The sequence below is a fragment of the Scardinius erythrophthalmus genome (assembly GCF_964197995.2).
Source record: "Scardinius erythrophthalmus genome assembly, chromosome: 17".
Classification (NCBI taxonomy): Eukaryota; Metazoa; Chordata; class Actinopteri; order Cypriniformes; family Leuciscidae; genus Scardinius; species Scardinius erythrophthalmus.
The window spans coordinates 20,108,486-20,129,268 of record NC_138237.1 but is presented as its reverse complement, the minus strand read 5'-3'; the positions used below and the strand labels follow the sequence as shown (position 1 = coordinate 20,129,268).

Genomic DNA, 20,783 nt, shown 5'->3' with positions numbered 1-20,783 from the left:
ATGTTTTTCAAAGACTCCTATGCACAATAAAGCTGTATTTATGTGATTACAAATACAGTAAAAACGGTAATATTGTGAAATATTGTTCGAATTTAAAATGACTGTTTTCTGTTTTAATATATTTTAAAATGTAATTTATTTCTGTGATGCACAGCTGATTTTCAGCATCATTACTCCAGTCTTCAGTGTCACATGACTCTTCAGAAATCATTCTAATATGCTAATTTGCTGCTCAAGAAACATTTGTTATTATTATCAATATTGGAAACAGTTGTGCCGCTTAAAGGAGAACTCCGGTCAATTTTAACATTGAGCTCATTTTTTTTTTGTAAATTTGGAGTGCTGTCAATACAGAAAACAACGACAAAAATCGGTGTTGCCTACACCGTGTTATCCTCTTTTTAAAATTTGCACCCTGTTGACTTCAATGGGGCAAGTTTTAAACCTGCTTTTAGCCTCTTAACATCCTTGATATGTCATTACAAGTGCACAGCCAATGTGAGTGATTCCTTCAGAGTGATCACGGGTGAATCTGACTGCAGTAGATGTGAAAGATATGAATAAAAATGATAATAATTAAGCCAGCGCACATACCTGTATTTATTTCCTGTTTTCGGTCGAAGTCCACAGTAGTCGATTGTCGAGTTCACGCGCGTGATCATAGGTAACTAAGTTAACTAACTGCGTGAACTTGACAATCGGCTACTGTGGACTTCGACCGAAAACAGGAAATAAATACAGGTATGAGCGCTGGCTGAATTTTGTGGAAACCATGATACATTTTTTTCAGGATTCTTTGATGAATAGAAAAGCATTTATTTGAGTTAAAAGTCTTTTTTAACACTATAAATGTCCAAACTGTCACTTTTGAGCAATTTAATGCATCCTTGCTGAATAAACAAAGTTTCTTTGAACAGAAATCTTATTGACCCCAAACTTTTGAACAGTTGTGTAAATCTGAACTTGACTAAACAATTTTTGACTAAACACTTTACAAAAACCAGCAGTTAATTAATTAGGCATGAACTAATTATGAACAATACATTTATGGCATTTATTAATATAGGTCTTATATAGTGTTCTCATTTTTCCCAGTATACCAATCAAAATCTGAACTTGACATCACCATGCATGGTAAAAAAAAACTCCTTTTGTTTTCCATTTTTCGAGTGGCACATGCCGTGCATCGGTGTAGATGATTACAATTACATTAATATTCAGTTTAAAGCAAGTGATCCTCAGTGGGTGAAACACAATTAAACTGATCAAAGACTTTTTTTGTGGAAGATGCCATGATGCTTCTGCTTGGCAAAGTTAAATGCACTAAAATTATTTTTATTTTTACCAGGGCTATTTATATTTCACAGCTTTTGGATATTTGCACATCAGCTTGCACATCAAATGTCTTCGTACTTTCAGCTTTGAAAACATTTTCTTTGTTTTATGTCTTGTGATCATAGATGTGTGTTGCATAATTTAATACGCATCATTAATCGCTGTGTCTTGTTTTGACAGGACATCCCTCTTCAAGAGGCAGAAACTAAGATCATCCATCGGGATGTGTAGCCAGAGAACGCAGCAGGGCACGGCACCAGTCATTCCAGCCATATCTGCTAAAAAAAGATCCATTCTCTTTCCCCGGAGGGTTCATCTTAGTCGCTTTTATCAAACATCTACATCTTTCTTAAGGAATATTTTTCATTATTTCACTCTGTTACTGCGTTCATGAATTTCCTCTCATTGCACTCACTTTTTTTTGCTCTTTTATTGCACATGCTAATATTGGCATTATTTTGTAAGTACAGTTCTTTTTCTTTTTGAATTATTTGTGTTTGTAATAATGACTTTAGCCTCCATTTGGGGCCAGATAACTGCACTTCCAATGAACTCTACCCTACTGAAAGAAAAAAAACACAGGGAATGAATAAAACTACTGATATAGAAATTATTTTGTTCTAAATCTGATTTGCATGGCCATTGTCTGGTTAATAGATTTAATGTCTGTGATGTGTCTTAACTGAGAGTGTTAATTCCAGCTTCACTGAAACGAACATTTTTCAATGGTAAATGTTACTGTGACTGTAAGAGAAGAATTGACAGGATGTAACGATTGCGTGTCTGTGTGCGGGTGTGTGTTGAAAGCCTAAGTTTGTTGTAAATAATGTATGTTGTAATATTCTGACCGTTTGCACCCTAGCAGCAAGATTCTTGCAATAATGTTGAACTAAAACGATTAATTAGTTTGACACCGTCTATTTTTGTAAGCATGATATTTATTGAGATGTTTGTACATTGTTTTGTATGCTGAACTATGTGTTATCTGAAGATAACGGCAAGTGTAAATCCCTTTTAATGTGTTCCTGAAATATCTTTAACAAAATGAAACTTTCATGTGAAAGCACCAGTGTTCCAGTATCTCCAAAAAATTACTTTTATCAATAAATTGTTTGATGTTTTGACATTAGTTTAAGTTCCAATGTGACTTGTTTGGCATCCCATGTGTGAACATTTTGATTTATTTTTTATGGTTATATATTTAGAGGGTTGGGCCATCAGGACAGTTCAATGGATTCAGTTATTTTATTTCTAAATAAATTACATATCACTGCTGATATCCTGATGATGAAAGCTGGGCTGTACTTACATTAACCTATATTTAGGCACTGCCTATAGGCATTCCATGCACATGCCCACAAACGTGCTACTCGGTTTAGTTCAGTTGGCAATTACATGCTTGGAATAAAGCCAACATTATGAGGGAAATGGTGTAAGGACTCAAATTAGGGCACCCTTATTGAAAGTGTGGTGAGAGAGGCTTTCATTAAAATCTGAGCACTGTCTGCCTTTGGATGACACAAACAGAAAACCAGAGCTAAACATATCTGTAGTGAGAGGAGTGCAGTTTCATGCAGAATCACAATGGTACCAGTGTTGGGGAAAGTTACTTTTAAAAGTAATATGTGACCCTGCACTCAAAAAAATGGCTCTTTGGTTGGACATGTTTCAATCATGGACAGTGGTTCCACATGATTGAATTAAGTTATTTGGACACGATTGATTCAAGTTACATGGACACAACTGAATCAAGTTATTTGGACACGATTAAATCAAGTTACTTGGACGTGTCTAATTTAAAGAAATTAGAAACCATGGATCATGTGGTCAGGCATAGACGTAAGCTACTAGATTAAATAAATTTCTGAGTTACTTGATTGAAACATGTTCTTTCAAAATGAAAATATCGAGTTAAGCCAAAGAGAAACCGTTTCAAGTCAGTTTAACATGATGCAATAGTGTTTGAACACTGAAAAAAATGATTCGTTGAATTTAATCAAATTTTTTATGGTAAGTGGTTGCCTACAATTGATTTAAGCTACATTTAAACAAATGCATTAAGTTGAACTAAAATTGAATAAGTTAAACTTAATACATTTGTTTAAATGTAGCTAAAATCAATTGTGTGCAACCACTTACCATAAAAAATTTTATTAAATTCAATGAATCATTTTTTTTCAGTGAACATGAAACCTGATACAATGGTGTTAAATCAATATGAATGGTTTAAACAAAGTGAACAACATCAAAAAAAAATGTTTTGAGTGTGGACCACAAAACCAGTCACATGTCGCACGGGTTTATTTGTGGCAATAGCCAATAATACATTGTATGGGTCAAAATGATAGATTTTTCTTTTATGCCAAAAATCATTAGGATATTAAGTAAAGATCATGTTCCATGAAGATATTTTGTAAATTTCCTTAACATATATATAAAATATATATATTTGTGAGTGGATGCAGCAAAATCGCGAACATAAATGGACAACTTTAAAGGCGATTTTCCAAATGTTTAGATTTTTTTGCACCCTCAGATTCCAGATTTATTTTCAAATAGTTCTATCTCAGCCAAATATTGTCCTATCCTAACAAACTACATCAATGGAAAACTTATTTATTCAGCCATCATATTATGTATAAATCTCAAGTTCAAAAATTGTCCCTTGTGACTGGTTTTGTGGTCCAGGGTCACATACAGTGCTATGCATAAGTTTAGACACTAATACTAAAGTTGACTAAAAAGAGGAATAAAAAATCATCTTTTGGAAACTGAACTTAATGCCTTAATTTAAAAAATTAGGAAAAATCCAACCTTTAAGGACACCAATTTTCTTTGTGAATGAATAATGTATCGTAAATAAATAAATGTTCTTCCTTAAAATACAGGGTGCATAAGTTTGGACACCCCTATGTTAAATTCCCATAGAGGCAGGCAGATTTTTATTTTTAAGTATTTTTTTTTATTATTTTTTTAGGATACTATGCATCCTGATAAAGTTCCCTTGGCCTTTGGAATTAAAATAGCCCCACATCATCACATAGCCTTCACCATACCTGGAGATTGGCATGGTTTTATTTCAGTTAGCCTAATAGTTTGATTTGCATTGAGAGATGATCTTATGGAAAGTACTCCATGCCAATCTCCAGGTATGGTGAAGGCTATGTGATGATGTGGGGCTATTTTAATTCCAAAGGCCAAGGGAACTTTATCAGGATGCATAGTATCCTGGATCCATGAAGTAACTGGCCTTTAAAAATAAAAATCTGCCTGCCTCTATGGGAATTTAACATAGGGGTGTCCAAACTTATGCACCCTGTATTTTAAGGAAGAACATTTATTTATTTACGATACATTATTCATTCACAAAGAAAATTGGTGTCCTTAAAGGTTGGATTTTTCCTAATTTTTTTAATTAAGGCATTAAGTTCAATTTCCAAAAGATGATTTTTTTTTATTCCTCTTTTTAGTCAACTTTAGCATGGGTGTCTAAACTTATGCATAGCACTGTATGTTACAATATTGCATTACTCCCTAAAAAAGTAACTAATTGCGTTAGTTACTTTTTATGAAAAGTAATGTGTTGCTTTACTTTTGCATTACTTAATTCACCTGGGCTTGCTTGTTTTTTGTTTTTGTTTTTAATAACAAAAAACCCATAAGTTCTATTTTTGATAAATGTAATGGCCCTTTCACACCAAATTCACACCTGCACAGTAGACGTGCAGCTCAAACACACCTTTCAGCTGTGCTGACATTCTGGATTCCAGAAGAATCAGATGCAGGAGAAGAAATTTCAGCACTCTTCAGCAATTAAAAAACAAAAAAACTTGATGTTTATCTTAAGTTATTTTTGCTTATTATCGTTGAATTCAATCATAGAAGGTCAGCAGCAAATACATTGGTTAATAAAGTGATAAATACATGTGTTATCATTTAATTATCGCAGGTTTTCAGGTTAGCATTTGAGGTATGCTGAATCTGTTTTTGTGCAAGTGAGAAGTAAATTGCTCACTTTTAGTCTAAAACTACAATAACCATCATGTTTAACCATCTGCACTTCTGATTTCTCTCAACACGTGGACAGATAAGGTGTACATAGGAAAACAAAGTAACTTGCAATTTAAAAGTAATGTGTTACTTTACTAGTTAGGCTACTTGAAAAAAGTAATTAATTATGTAACTTGTAATACTTTACCCCCAACACTGCATGGAACTACCATGTTTTTACACATGCGCCATAATAATGATATTCTCTGAAATACCTTGAGGTTCCTTAAAAACCCAAACATTAATATTGTAATCATTCAGTAATGGTGCAAGTGCAACAAAACATCATGGTATTACCATCTTGGTTACCATACTGTCACTGTATAAGGTAAGCAACAATGTTAAATGCACTGATTGTGCAAGCATTTCTGTTTATCATAAACATTTCAAGTTCATACTAAACGTGTGAACATGCTATTGCTTGAAAGTGTATCGGGTCATACTATTACATCTATCACTTAGCAAAAATAACTCAAAAATGTAAGTCTTACAGTCTAAAAGCTGCACCCTGGAGAATATAATGCATTTTCATGTGCAGCAGTGAGTCCACGCCATACACGTGCCGTGTGAAATCGGGTTTGATCCATTGATCATGCCTCGGGGCCAGTCCACGAATGAATCGATGTTATTGAACAAATCTTTTGATTAAACGAATCATTTGCGTTCCCTTCCAGGCACGGATTCAAATGTTCGTTTCGTCTGTTTCGTTTTCAGTTATTATGGCATGATAAATAATTGTAGGCAACATTTGTGTTCCCAAATTATTTGCAGATAAATTGAATACAAAACAGTAGCCTACAAAAACAAAACAAATGTGGCGTTATTGACGTCATGTCTTTGCCAGCAGTTGACAAAATAAATTAAAAATTATAGATAATCTGCAGAAAGGGCCAAATTATTAGTTAAAGAATTTGGAAAATATCACTTACATTAAATAAAATGAATCTTAATTACATATTTTGTTAGATTGTTATCCACTAAAGATGTTTTAATTATTATTTCATTTCCATAAAGTGTAAAGTTAAGACATAATGAAAAAGGTAGGCTAATTGATGTAAACATTATTTGACAGATTTTTTTTTTTCAAGATGTAAAGAGGTATATTAGATTATACATAGGCCATATGTACAATTTAATTTAATTTACAATATAAGCTAACAAATTTGATATCTAGAAAGAGTAAACAAAAAATGTAGGTTCCCTTTAGGTTGTCTAAAATAAATTCCATGCAACGTTTTAAGAAGGTTAGCTTGGTTACAAAAAAAAAACAGAACGTTGGCCAGAACATTATTTTTCGGGTCCCAAAATACAACCAAGTGGGAACTTTAAGTGAACTGCGTTTGCTGTGTACAGTGTATGTTTAGTAACCGTTTAACCCTGTTAAAATTACTAAAATCTCTGAGAAACTGATTCAAAAGATTCGATTCGCTCAGATGAATCTAACTCCCCAGCGCAGCCACCCACTCACTTCCGAGCTCGACTGCAGACTGAAAGAGAGAGAGAGAGAGAGAGAGAGACAGACAGACAGAGCGCGGTGCACACAACACACCTCCCTCCGGCGTGCTCGTTCTCTCCTTCTGTCACCACAGACTCTCCACCGATTCACCACCGGCTGCCTCATCCAGGCATGGCAGACGGCTTTACCCCATCATGGCAGTGCTACATTACACCCTTGACTTCAAGCTCCGTGCGCCAGGTAAATTTCTGTGATATCTATTGAGGGGGCGCGTGGAAGAGAAGAAGGGGTTCGTGTTTCACTGCAGACTAACAGGCCTCCTCGCAACTGCCCTGTAAGCGATTAGTGTCTAGAATCGCGGCGAGGCTGCAGTCCCACTTCTGCATTGCCAAGACGACCGCAGGATGGATGTCATTGCAGTCGAGCGAAAACTTCTATTGTTGTGCATATCCTCCTAACGTTTGCTCTGATAAATGACCTTCTAGGGGGGTAGCATAGCAGCGTTAGCAGAGGCTAATGTCGGGTTTCCTACGAAGCTGGCGTTTGCGATTGAATAGAGCTCATATGTGCACATATACATGCACTAGCAGGCGAGCTAGCCGCAGTGCATACTAAAACAAATATTTCCAATTGTATATTACCAATTATTATGCATGTACAGCGTTTAAATCCTCTATAGTTGGTCTCGTGCATCTGACATTTTTTTTAACGATTCATTTTTTTTTTGACAAGCTCTGAACGTCTTTCACCTCCTATGGCAGTTCCTCTATGATCTGACGGGCTAATAATATCGCAAGCCGATAAGATGAGTTTTCCATTCTTGCATACTACAGCGATCATACCGTTTCGATATTACACACAAACATGTCACACTGCTTAACGTTACCTCTTTTAAGCAGTGTGACAGGTGCAGACTGTCGTGTATTATTATTTTCGATTTATACATTAGATAAAAGTAGCTCCTACCGATCGATATGTTGCAATTCATCCTACTTTATAACCTGTAGAATGGATATGAATCAATATGGATTGGCTGCAGATTTTGCATAACTAGGTTAAAAATAATTCAAGAGAAATTTGAATCCCACAATTAAATGAATTCTGTGTAATGGACAGATGCGGACCCTCTGAGACCGGGATAGCTGCAGGTCAGAATAATGGGCGTGTTGAAAAGTGAATTCCTACAGTAAAACTAACCCCTAACCCTACCCCACACCATGTCAGACAGCTTTCGTGATCAATGATGATGACCTTTCTCCATGCCCCATTCCTTTAGGCACGGCTCAACCTTTCATCACGCCCATTACTCCAACCTGCAGATACCCACACTTGCAACTTATTTGTGATTAGTCAGTTTTAAAGGGATAGTGCACACAAAAACGTTTTTAAAAAAGTATTTGTTTGCTCTCATGCTGTTCAAAACTAACCAGACTTTCTTCTGTGGAAAACAAAGGGAGATGTTCAGAATGACAGTCTCAGTCACCATTTATTTCAGTGTATGAGAAAAGATGTGATGCAAGAGAATAGTGTCCAAAGTTCTCAGTCCTTAAAGGGATAGCTCACTCAAAAAGAAAGAAAATCAAAAAATTCTGCCATCATTAATTAACCCTCATTTTGTTCCAAACCTGTATTCATTTATTTCTTCTGTGGACACACAAAAGAAGATATTTTGAAGAATGTTGGTATTGGTAACCAAACCACATTGACTTCCATTGGATGTAAAAAAAAAACACACACAAAATATCTTATTTTTGGTTCCACCAATAGATAAAAGGGCCATTCAGGTTTGAATGATGTGGGTGTGCAAATGATGACAGAATTTTCATTTTCGGGTGAACTATCCCTTTAAGTAGTTTTAGAAACATTATTAAATGTGCAAATGAGTCGGTCGTTGTGCAGTAAAATTGGCTTTAGGGCCAGTCATCTTTAGTAAGAAGATTTTCTTAAGGGGCTTTTGAGGCGGAGGAATTTAAAGTAATCGGTTGGTTTTCCCTCTATCTGTTTAGCTGATGTCTCTGCGACTGTGCGTGGCCTGCAGTCTATATTTCAAGAGCAGGAAATGACAGAGAATGTCCACGACTCAGAGGGACAAGGATATCTGGCAACCTTTGTCGGCAAGAATGGCAGGTGAGCACCTTCGCCTCCAGTGTCTTTAGTAGAACACCAGTCTTTCACAACTAGGGATGGGTATCATTAAGGTTTTAACGGTATCACTACTCTTACCGATTACTTATCGATTTGGTACTTTGACTGTTTTTGTTATATTAATAATGTAACTTTGCTTTTCATTTATTACTTAAAGCCCACTTTAAGTACTTTGATATCACAACAAAAATCTAGCTTTTAATAATTAAACCATTAAAGACAAGTATAGACTCAGTAATAAAATAAGAACAACTACACAAATTACAAGCATAGATAAATACAATACAACAAAGTTACAAATTCTGCAGTCTACGGTCTAACTGAATTCAGGTAATGAAATGTAATCATTAAATGTAAAATAACACTGTTTAATGTAGATATAGCACTATATACTGTATATAACACTGTTCACTTAATAAATTAAATATTCATCTTCGTTCAAGCACAAGGAGACGCAAAAGGAATCAATCCGGTCCGATAACAGCACGCGATCGAGTTCTCTTTGGCCTTTTCTTGTGCTTGAATGGTTTAAAACTGCTTGAATGTGTAAATTGTCAAGATTAAACATGAGCAAGTGATAAACTTTCTCTCTATTATGGTTAAACTTAGCAATTAATCTGCGACTCAGATGCGTGCCGAACCGCTGGGCCTGGTTGGTACGGATCAATGATCAACTGCGATCTGTTTCACCCCTAGTTAAATGGGCCAGTGTGCAGTCATTTTTTTGTGTGTTTTATATGCATAAGATAAGATAAAATAAGAACAAGAAACAAAGTACAAACAAATAGTCAAATAAATACAAAAAATATACATTAAAACAAAGATACACAGAAATAAGCAGTGCTTTAATTTCTGGAAGGTCTACTAACATTACTGTTTAGGTAAGCTATGTGACCTACAAAATAAATCTAATAAAGTAATCAGATCTAAAATAACACTGCATAGTTTTCACTGTATGAATGTTTATTAAAGCTAAAGTTATTCATTCAAGAGCTGTGAGTTATTTTCTCTTTGTCTTTAATGCTGCAGTCGTCAGCAGGTTTATTAGACTGCTGTCACTTTAAGACCGAATGCAGATCTAATAATACACATCATATTTTCTCCCAATTATTTACGCCCATTTAAGACGTTCAGGCCGGTCATTTTGACATTTTTGTGTATTTTATTGTTTAGAAATGACCTAAAGTATAATTTGCTTGTCTAGGTTTGAAGCTTATCGATACTATGTGTTCTCTCGTAATTCAGCTCCAGGGCCTGTTTAACACCGGGTGTCGGTACCCATCATCACTATTTACAACATGCAAAACCTCTTCAACAGGTTTTGTTTAGCTGAAGGGATGGGACCGGAATTTGAAGAATTGATGATGTTATCACCCTCTCATTATGGCGAATTCGCTGCTGTATTTGAGGGAAAAAGAAACGAGTTTCCTTTCCAAAGGGCCATTCCATGGAGTCTTTCCATTTTTGCTCTGTAACAGCTAAGCATAATGTTGAACCTAACTGACAATAATGATGACTGAAAACACAAACGCCCCACTGAAAACACCAGGTGTGCTCCAGTGTTCGGACACTCTTTAGGATGACCATTGATTGGTCAGTTAAGTGCATCCTCTGTGCAACAAAGGACCGCATTTAGTAGAGCGCAGGGTCATTTTAGTGGCTTTGTGAATCTGATCTAAAGGCTTTGGCACTCACTTCCTGTTTTGTGTGTGGCTTGCTGTAAACACAGCTGTTGGGGCTTTGTTTAGGCTTAAGCTGGGATGAATCTGGCCTGAACGCCGCATGGTTTTTTTTTATATAGTTTTTGACTGCAGTTTTGAGGTTTTAATTGTGCTTCTGTATTTTCTTTGTATCAGGTTTGCCATCTTACGAATGCACTCCCATGGTCTGGTGACCTTTGACCTGCAGTGTCTTGAAGGGGATGATGTAGTGCAAGTGGACAATGTGAGTTAACAGAATGTAGGTGATAGAGATACTAGTACCAGAGGTCGACCGATTGATAGGTTTTGCCAATTAATCGCCACAGATAACTGATTGCTGGAACAATCGGTTATTCGCAACAATCCATACCGATGATAGTTTTTCCGATAGTCGTGTCTGTTGCTGAAGCTGCTGGGGTCTGCTGTCATTATATAGTACAAGAGCGGCCTCTAAAGGCGAAATAAAAACTATCTCTGATGCCTCATGGAGTTTGTTTTGACACATGAGGCTGTGCGCTGCATTATGGAAGCTTGTTTCCGCCACAAAATAAAACATTTTAAAAGATAATTGCGACTTTTTATCTCACAATTGCGAGTTTACATCTCGCAATTCTGACTTTATTTCTCAGAATTGCGAGATATAAAGTCAGAATTGCGTGTTATAAAGTCACAATTGCGTGTTATAAAGTCAGAATTGCGAGATACAAAGTCAGAATTGCTTGAAATAAAGTCGCAATTGCGTCTTATAAAGTCAGAATTCGGACTTTTTTTCTCGCAATTGCAACTTTATATCACGCAATTCTGACTTGATAATACGCAATTGGGAGATATAAAGTCAGAATTGCATGATATAAAGTTGCAATTGCGTGTTATAAAGTCAGAATTGTGAGATAAACTATTCTAAGTCTGTCTTTTTTTCCCTTAGAATTGGACTTTATATCTCACAATTGTGAGTTTATATCTCACAATTCTGAGAAAAGATGTCAGAATTGCGAGATATAAAGTCGCAATTGCGAGAAAAAAAGTCAGAATTCTGACTTTATAAGACGCAATTGCGACTATTGCATGCAATTCTGACTTTATATCTCTCAATTCTGACTTTATAACACGCAATTGCGACTTTATAACACGCAATTCTGACTTTATATCTCGCAATTCTGAGAAATAAAGTCAGAATTGCAAGATGTAAACTCGCAATTGTGAGATAAAAAGTCGCAATTATCTTTTAAAATGTTTTATTCTGTGGCGGAAACAAGCTTCCATAGTGCACAGAGCAGGACACTTCAGATGCACATTTAAAACAGACAACAAAACAGTATGAATACAGTACACTACTACACTACATGTTTTATATTATTATGAAGTATTTGATTTGTTGACTAGATGCTGTATTAGTAGAGAAAGAGCAGCAGTATGTTTATCTTCGAGGCTACAGCCTGCTTTATACTTTCGCCTGGCTCTGCAGCGTGAGTCTGCAGACTCCCCAAACGGACGAGGCGTTTATACTTGATGCGCTCGTTGTACTATTCTTTGAAACGACAGGGGGCGACTTGGGTAATTGTCCTCTAAACCATCAGGAATCAGTGGTGAGAAGAAGAAAGCTATACACACGTGACAATGTTTATATTAGTACACCCCACCACCAATACCACACTACAAAAAGAATCGTGTAAAACCCAGTAAACCCTGAGATTATTACTCGTGACAATAAAAACAAATATATGGAAATGAGAATGTGTATACAATATAACTAAATTAACAATCTCTTACATATTTTCTAATTTCACTAAACATTTCATTAAGTTTTGTGAACATTTTTACCAGCGCCTGGATACTGGACTAAGTTATCTTTCGAGTATTATTGTGCTAATACTGTTAAATACACACAAGACTTACATAAACAAAGTCGGTTGTCTAAAGTAAAGGCAAAAATTGAGAGAAAATCTGCTTGTCAAATGCGTGTACATTAGACGTGTCGTGCTCAGCTCTTAAAGAGACAGTAGCAATTGTAAACACATTGCCGCTTGTCCTTAAAGGGATAGTTCACCCAATAATAAAAATGATCTCATTATTTACAGGCACTCTAATGTTGTTCCAACTGTATTAATTTCCTTCTAATATTTTTCTAATATTAATAGTTTGAAGAATGTGGGTAACCAAACAGTAGCTGGTCCCCATTGACTTCCAAAGGAAAAAAAATATACTATGGAAGTCACTGGGGTACATCAACTGTTTGGTTACCCACATTCATCCAAATAACTTATTTTCAACAGAAGAAAAAAACAACTTGAGAGAGTAAATTATGACAATTTGAATTTGTTGTCAATTTGAATGTGAAATTGTTGTTTTTGTTCAAAGGACTAAACGTTTAGTCTTAAAAAAAAATCTTAAGTTTGTATTTTTATACATTTTATTTATCAGAACTTTAATATATTTTGATGTTCCTCTGTTCTGTTGTGACAATAAAAGAAACAAGTTTCTTTTTAAAATGCATTATCATATTATTTTAGTTAAAACTCATAAATAACTACAAATAACTAATGTTAGGGAAATTTGTTAATGTTTTGTTGCGCGTTTCTGAAAAAAATAAAAAATAAATTTAAAACCAACAAATATTTGTACCGGTATCGGCCTTCAAAATCCTTTATCAGTCGGGCTCTAGTAGCCATCAAAAGTTTGTACACACCAATTGTAAAGTGTGTCCAAACTTACTGTACTATAATACACATAAATAATATTGCTACTGTATTATAATATACACATAAATAATATCGGCTGATATATCGGTATCTGGCTTTTTTTTATCGGTATCGGCATCGGCGCCCAAAAATCCATATCGGTAGGGCTCTAATTTTTATTAAACATGAACCTTTATGTTCATTAAAAATACTTTTTATGCTATTGTATGCTCATTTTTCTAAATGTAAACAACTCATTTAGACGTGCAAACTGGGTGCCCGTGTGGTGAGAAGTTCGAGCTCGGCCAGATTCGGCTCGAAGTCGTTCATCTTCGGATGCGGCGCCGTGCGCGTTGTTACAAAAAATGTCGCGCACACCGCCAGGCGAAATTGGGTCTTGCGAACCCAACGCGCACGACCGCCCACACTGCAATGACGTCATTTTTGCCGCGCGCACCTTCGCGCTCGTGCGGACGCGTCGAGTATAAACCAGGCTTACGAGAACGCTAACAGTAGTACATCAAGGGATTAAAACAAAGTGACAAAATCACAAAAAAAGTCTGATCCAAATGTTTTATGTCATGATTGTTACCATCTGTTTGCATTAATTTATATCCAGCTAGTAATTTTTATGCATTTGTTTGCAAAGAAAAGTTGCATATTTAAAGCTAGTGATGTGAGAAAGCAAATTTATAAGTTCATGCAGCCGACAGAAACAAATCAGAATCAAACAAATAATTTCAGTTCTTTTTTTGAATTGTCACTGTAACACATATTTTGTATTTTGATTAGATAATCAAGTGTTATAAAATAGAAGCAAATAATGTGTGAGGGTATAGTATACATACAAAATACATATGTATCGATTTTCAATGCTATGGCCTTTATGTAGATATTTAAAGATGGCCATCTGCAAGCACGACTGTTTGGATTTATATGAAATAGTAACACTTTACAATAAGAGTCCATCTGTAATATTAAAGGGATAGTTCACCCAAAAATGAAAATTCTGTCATCATTTACTCACCCTCAAGTTGTTTCAAACCTTTCTTCTGTTGAACACAAAAGAAGATATTTTGATGAATGTCAGGAAACCAAACAGTTGATGGACCCCATTGACTTCCATAGTATTTTTTTTCCTACTATGGAAGTCAATGGGGAACAGAAACTGTTTAGTTACCAATCTTATTCAAAATATCTTCTTTTGTGTTCAACTGAGGAAAGAAATTCATACAGGTTTGGAACAACTTGTGGGTGAGTACATTTTAAAATTATTTTCATATTTGGATTTATGTACATATTTATATATTTATTTCATTTAATAAGTACATTTTCATGGTTCAGCGCTTTTTTTGTAATAAAGCTCAGCACTAGTTTTTGTTTTCATTCAGTATCCATTTTAAAAACTATCAGTTGGTAATCAACCTAGTTATCTAGAAGGGGACAGTCATGGCTTAATGGTTAGAGAGTCAGACTGGTAACACGAAGGTTGTGAATCTGATTCTCAATACCCGGCAACACAGCAAAAATGGCTGCCCTTTGCATTGGGTGTGTGTGCTCACGGTTTGCAGTGTGTGTGTGTGTGTTCACTACTCACTGTATGCAAGTATGGATTAAAAAATTAAAGGTACGATGCCGTCACTTCACTTTGCTTATCGTTATTGGTAAAAATCCACTATCGGTCGACCTCTAACTAACTACCATATGGTATATGAAATCTAACTAGTACCATTAAGAGTTAAGCTGTAAAACGCGTAGAATCTAAAAACACTGTTAAATGTTATCTTTAGCAAATCTCAAAATGAATATCCATTTTCCATACTGGACATTATGCCTAAATTCACTTTTGGCATGTAAAACGATTGCCAAATATCTGAAGATGACAGCTTTATGTTTACAGTTGCTATACTTTTGCTTTTAAAACTGGGATATCTGATTATAAGGATGAAGTCGTTCTTTGTCACTTGATAACTGCTTGAAAACGTTGAATCATTTTCCTCAACATTCTGAAGTCTATATTTATACACTACCGGTCAAATGTTTGTGTTTGGTTTTCTGATATGCTGATTTGGTGCTCAAGAAACATTTGTGGAAACTACTACATTTTTCAGAATCTTTTTATAAATGTTCAAGAGAACAGCATTTATTTAAAAAAATATATATATATTGTAACATTATAAATGTCTTAACTGTCACTTTTGATCAATTTGAATGCATCCCTGCTGAACTTAAGTATTAATTTCTTTAAAAAACCAAACAAAACTTCTGAACAGTACGGCATGCTGACCACAGATCAACCAGTAGGCGAGAGTGATTCAGCCATTCTAGAATGTGTTTACTTCCCTGATTCAGAAGGTCATAATTAAAACAATGTTTTCTCTGTAGCTACTGAATGCACTGGAGAAGAAATTAAAGGCTCTCCTGGATGGAAATATCCAAAGGATCAAGAGGTGAAACTAGCATTATTTTCATCCTGAATCAATTGCCATAAACTTCTCAAAATTTCATTGTTTACTAACCCTCGTGTCATTCCAAACATGTGTATTGTGGAACGTTTTTGTGATTTGTTTGACTGAATGTGTCCTGTCAGACTCCCTGCGCTGATTCGAGGCAGTGATGTGGACCGATACTGGCCCACGGCTGACGGCAGGCTGATGGAGTACGACATCGATGAAGTTGTGTACGAGAAGGAATCCGCCTACCAGAACATCAAAATCCTGCATTCGCTTCAGTTTGGCAATATGCTTATTCTTAACGGGGATGTCAGTAAGTTAAAAGGGCCTTGTTTATTTGCTAGTTTCAAATACATGAGAAGTTTTGTACGAGTGTGTGGTAATTTGGTGTGATCAAATCAAATGTCAGATCTGGCAGAAAGTGATCTGCCCTACACTCAGGCCATTATGGGCAGCGGCAAAGAGCACTATGCTGGAAAGGAGATACTTATTCTGGGAGGAGGAGATGGTGGAATTCTCCATGAGGCGGTGAAGCTCAAACCAAAGATGATCACCATGGTTGAGATATCCTTTATGCTAACGCTTAACTGCAGTTACATGGAAACCTACTCAGTATTTTGTAGCTCTCTAACTGATTTTAGATATGTACTTTCCTTAATTAAGTATTTACATCGATGAGCTGGTGATTGATGGATGCCGTAAACACATGAGGAAGACGTGTGGGAATGTTTTAGATAACTTGAAGGGAGATTGTTATGAGGTAAGGATTGACTTTGTGACATTTTATCAGTTAAAGCTCTTATTTATTCCCTCTTATATTATATTTAGTCCCTGTTGCTAAACATACCAGTCGAGCTTCAGTTTATAAGTCGGTAATGGCTGGATCACACTAAAAGATTTTAAAAATCTTATCAGATTTTAAAAATGTGAGAGACCACAAATATTAAGATTTAAAAAAAAAAATTTTTTTGTTCCTATAGTGTGGCCAAGACAGCAACAGGTGCCATTCACGACTGTAAACATGGGAAATCTCTCAAAATCGCTCACTGTCAAACGTGACTTTAGAGTAAACAAACATTGCGGACGATGGGCAAGAAGAAATGGCGATAATAGTGTTTGGACTGCTTTTTACAGAAAATTTGTGGGGTGAAAAGAAAAAGATTTGGATGAAGTCGTGTTATGCTTCCGTCTTACGTCAGCTCGCTTTCTGATTGGGCGTCTTTTCGTTCCACGTGACAATCTACAGAGTTTGTTCTCGGGGTTCCTTCCGCGCAACAGCCTGGATTCCTGAATAAATATTCAACATTTTGGATATTTACGACTTGACATTGTTGTGACCCCGACGTTCTTCCAAGCAGATTCAGTCACTCTTAACACACCTTACACGACAGGAAAATCTGAAAAATCTCTAGTACCTTCAAGATAATCCAGACGTTACCTAGCTAGGATTTTGCTCACTGACCACTAAAAATTTATTTTTAAATGTAATTTATTCCAAAGTTGAATTTTCAGCATCATTACTCCAGTCTGCAGTGTCACATGACCCTTCAGAAATCATTCTAACATGCTGATTTGCTGCTTGATTTTTATTTTAATGTTGAAAACAGCTGTGCTGCTTGAAATTTTTATGGAAGCCATCATACATTTTTGTCAGAATTTTCTGATGAATAGAAAGTTCAAAAGAACAGTATTTATTTCAAATCGAAATCGTTTGTTGTCACATTACAAATGTCTCTACTGTCACTTGTTTTGTCCCTGCTGAATAAAAGTATTAGTTTCTTTTTGAAACTTTTGAATGGTAGTGTATATTAGACTGTATTACACATTCTCATTCGTTTGTTCTGTTTTGTCTCTCTCTCCGAACCGTTTATCAGTTGCTAAACATATTTCTGTCCTTGAAGTTACAATGAGGCCCCTTTCCTGCTTTTGAAACAAGTGCAATGTAGTCAGTTGAAGGAAATTACCCAAACTCTGGGCAACTGGCAGTTTTGTCATGGCTAACAATGAATGTATATGTCCTACTATGAAAATTACTTTAAATTTTGTTTTCTAATTTCACATTTTTGTTTCAGATTTTGGTTCAAGACTGTGTTCCCGTGCTTAAAAAGTTTGCAGAGCAAGGGAGGACGTTTGATTACGTCATTAATGATTTGACAGCTGTACCTATTTCCACTGCACCTGAGGAGGGTTAGTTTATATGCAGCTACACTTATGTCTGAGTCTTAAATTTTTTACAAATATTAAATCAATGATTGGTATTGTTCAATAGATTCGACATGGGAATTTCTGAGACTCATCCTTGACCTCTCTATTAGAGTTTTGCGGCCTAGTGGAAAATATTTCACGCAGGTGAGGGGCGCATAAAGTAAAAATTGCTGTGAATTTTTGCTGTTTTTCAATCCTTTAATGTTATGTTATTTTCTGCCTGCAGGGTAATTGTGCGAATCTGACTGATGCACTCAGTGAATATGAAAAGCTTTTGGGGAGACTTTCGTGCAAAGTGGACTTTTCCAAAGAGGTGGTGTGTGTTCCCTCATATATGGAGCTGTATCCTTTTTAAATTACCTGGTCAGTCCCTCTGGCTAAAATACATTAATAATGTGTGGGAAATATGTCTGTGAATAAGGTATTAATTATTTAAAATGATAAATAATTTTTAATTATTAGAAAATATGATAAAGAATGAAGGGCATTTTATATATATATAAATATATATACACAATTTAAATGTATTTTACATTTACAGTGGGGTAAATGGGGTAATGGACAAATTCACACAAAAAATGTCAACATGGCCATTTTGGTGCGTATCCTAGAAAACGTAGTAGGTTATGTCATTTTCTGTTATGAATTGTTAAAAATCACAGCTTCATTGGAATGTTACTAAACTTGGTGACTTTTGGAATGTGAACACAAAAGAAAATTCAGGGCATGAATTGAGCAGGCTAAATGGTTGTAAAAAACATAGTCACACTTGTGCTCTTCGGTCAAAAATGACCGACCATAGGAAATGAATGGGAAATTCAAAAAGTATTTTTGTGTGTACAATCTACAAATCGGCCCCGATGCAGAAAAAAGTGCTCAGCAATGAAGGGGTGAAACTCTAAAACATCAATAGTGAAAAACAGACCCACCCACTCACACACACACATACACAATTATAAACACAAATGAGCTGGTAGGGCTATTACCATACATCATAATTGAGTCAGAAGACTGAAATAAGAGGTTGAAATGAGATCAGATCCAGATGGATTGAGCTGTAATTATAATAGTAATATATAAATAATAATTAATATAATTAATAATTATAATGATATATAAATAATAATAAGCTGTGATAAAGAATTCCTGTTTATTTTTGTACTTTTTTTTACTGTATTCAGGTTTGACTGTTATAATAATAATGCAAAAACATGTACACTTCACATCAAAATTTATTTTTGAGAATTTCTAAAAAATACATTCAAATCCACATCTTAAAAGTAAGTAATTTTGTACTTTCATAGAGAGCTATACAGGCATCTAGTGGTTACACCATGAAATTTTTTTTGTATTATTAGTTTATATATTATATATTATTGTTATTATTAATATATTATTATTGCATACATCTTAATAAGTACCATCAAATCCTCTCAAAATACAAAAGAAAAAAAAATTATTGAAAAAAAATAAATTACATTGGTTTTACTGGGGTGGAGGATGTTTCATTTTTAGGTTAACTTTTTCATTTATATATATTTAATTTCCTTAACACGCTGACTCAGATGGGTGTTTTACACCATCTGGAAGAAGTAATGTCTCTTCCTCCACTCTCTCCTCGAAAGTCCTGCCGGAATGTGAAGACTTCTCCCTCACCTCTGATGCACTGAGGAGAGACGTGCACATATCTCTCCAAGCACTGTTTCTGTTTCTGTTTCTACTCTCTACTCTCCCTTCACGTCCAAAAATGAGCAGCCTTCCTTTTTTTTTTTTGACATGGCTATTTGCATTTTTGTGTTTGAAATTTGACCGAGATGGTTGTTTTTGTTTGTTTGCCAGCGTTGGTTTGATGTTGTTTGCGTGGGGCCCTCCAGGGAGCGCTGTGGTGAGAGGTGTGTGAGTGACACTGCTGATGATGATACTGAAGCCTGGAGGGTGGCGAAGCATCTTTCTGACTCCTGCCTTTGAGGATTTATGATTCAGATTTGACAATGCTCTTTGTGTTTTACTGTAGCTCCACATTTTTTCTTTTTGTTGACCTCTGTGTTTGAATTTTTCGCATCCTTTTGTAACTGGTGGCTTGAGTGTGATTTGATTTAAAATGCCTCACAGGGAGTTTATTGGCAGTGTTACATTCTGGGATTTCACCAAATAGTCTATTGAAGCCCCTAAATATGTCTTAAAAGGGAAAAAAGTCCTTGCTGTGGCAATTTTCATTTTCGTTTTCTTTTTTTCTGAACTGTGAATGTTTAGTTTTTTTTATGATTAGCAAAAAACTAGGTCCAAAGTAGGTTTCCCTGCTTAGTGTTTTTGCATTTCTTAAGAAAGAAGTTTTTACTGAATGTAGGCCACTTAGATTCATGCCTTTTATCCATATTATGGTGCTTCGTTTATATTATTTATTTGATTTTATTTCACCATATACCAGTGATCCTGCCCTGAAAAGAAACTTCTGTTTATGAGAGTGATAATCATCTATTAAAGCAATTAAGGAGAAAAATATCAAATCTCTTTTTTTTTTTTTGTCTTCTCTCTGATGCACTCCAATGGAAATATTTAACATAATCATTATTATTGCGACTGCTGCTGTTACTCATAGCTTTTCACAATCATAAATGCTGATTTCAAAGTCAAAAACCTTCACAGAAATCTTTCAGTTTACATAATGCTTGGTCCAAATCACTTTTTAAATTTAGATTGCAAACAACCATTACAAAACGTTTTCAATATTCAACAAATGCATGTACAATCCAGTGCTTTA

General features: G+C 35.3%; 2 protein-coding genes across 2 annotated transcripts in view; both read left to right on the top strand.

The window, feature by feature from the left end:
* Positions 1-2,464, top strand: part of cnksr2b (connector enhancer of kinase suppressor of Ras 2b) — a 51,536-nt gene extending 49,072 nt beyond the window's left edge. The window contains exon 26 of the mRNA XM_081390853.1: positions 1,516-2,464. Coding sequence (XP_081246979.1) covers positions 1,516-1,566 — 51 coding nt within the window. The 3' untranslated portion in view covers positions 1,567-2,464. The remainder of the gene's footprint in view (positions 1-1,515) is intronic.
* A 4,419-nt stretch (positions 2,465-6,883) lies between these two features.
* On the top strand, positions 6,884-20,518 carry sms (spermine synthase). The gene is made up of 11 exons (XM_081391743.1): positions 6,884-7,081; positions 8,848-8,968; positions 10,843-10,930; positions 15,750-15,814; positions 15,955-16,130; positions 16,227-16,383; positions 16,490-16,577; positions 17,890-18,004; positions 18,087-18,166; positions 18,249-18,364; positions 19,588-20,518. The coding sequence occupies exons 1-11, from the start codon at positions 7,036-7,038 to the stop codon at positions 19,616-19,618; spliced, it is 1,083 nt and encodes a 360-aa protein (XP_081247869.1). The 5' UTR covers positions 6,884-7,035; the 3' UTR covers positions 19,619-20,518.
* Positions 20,519-20,783: the final 265 nt, after the last annotated feature.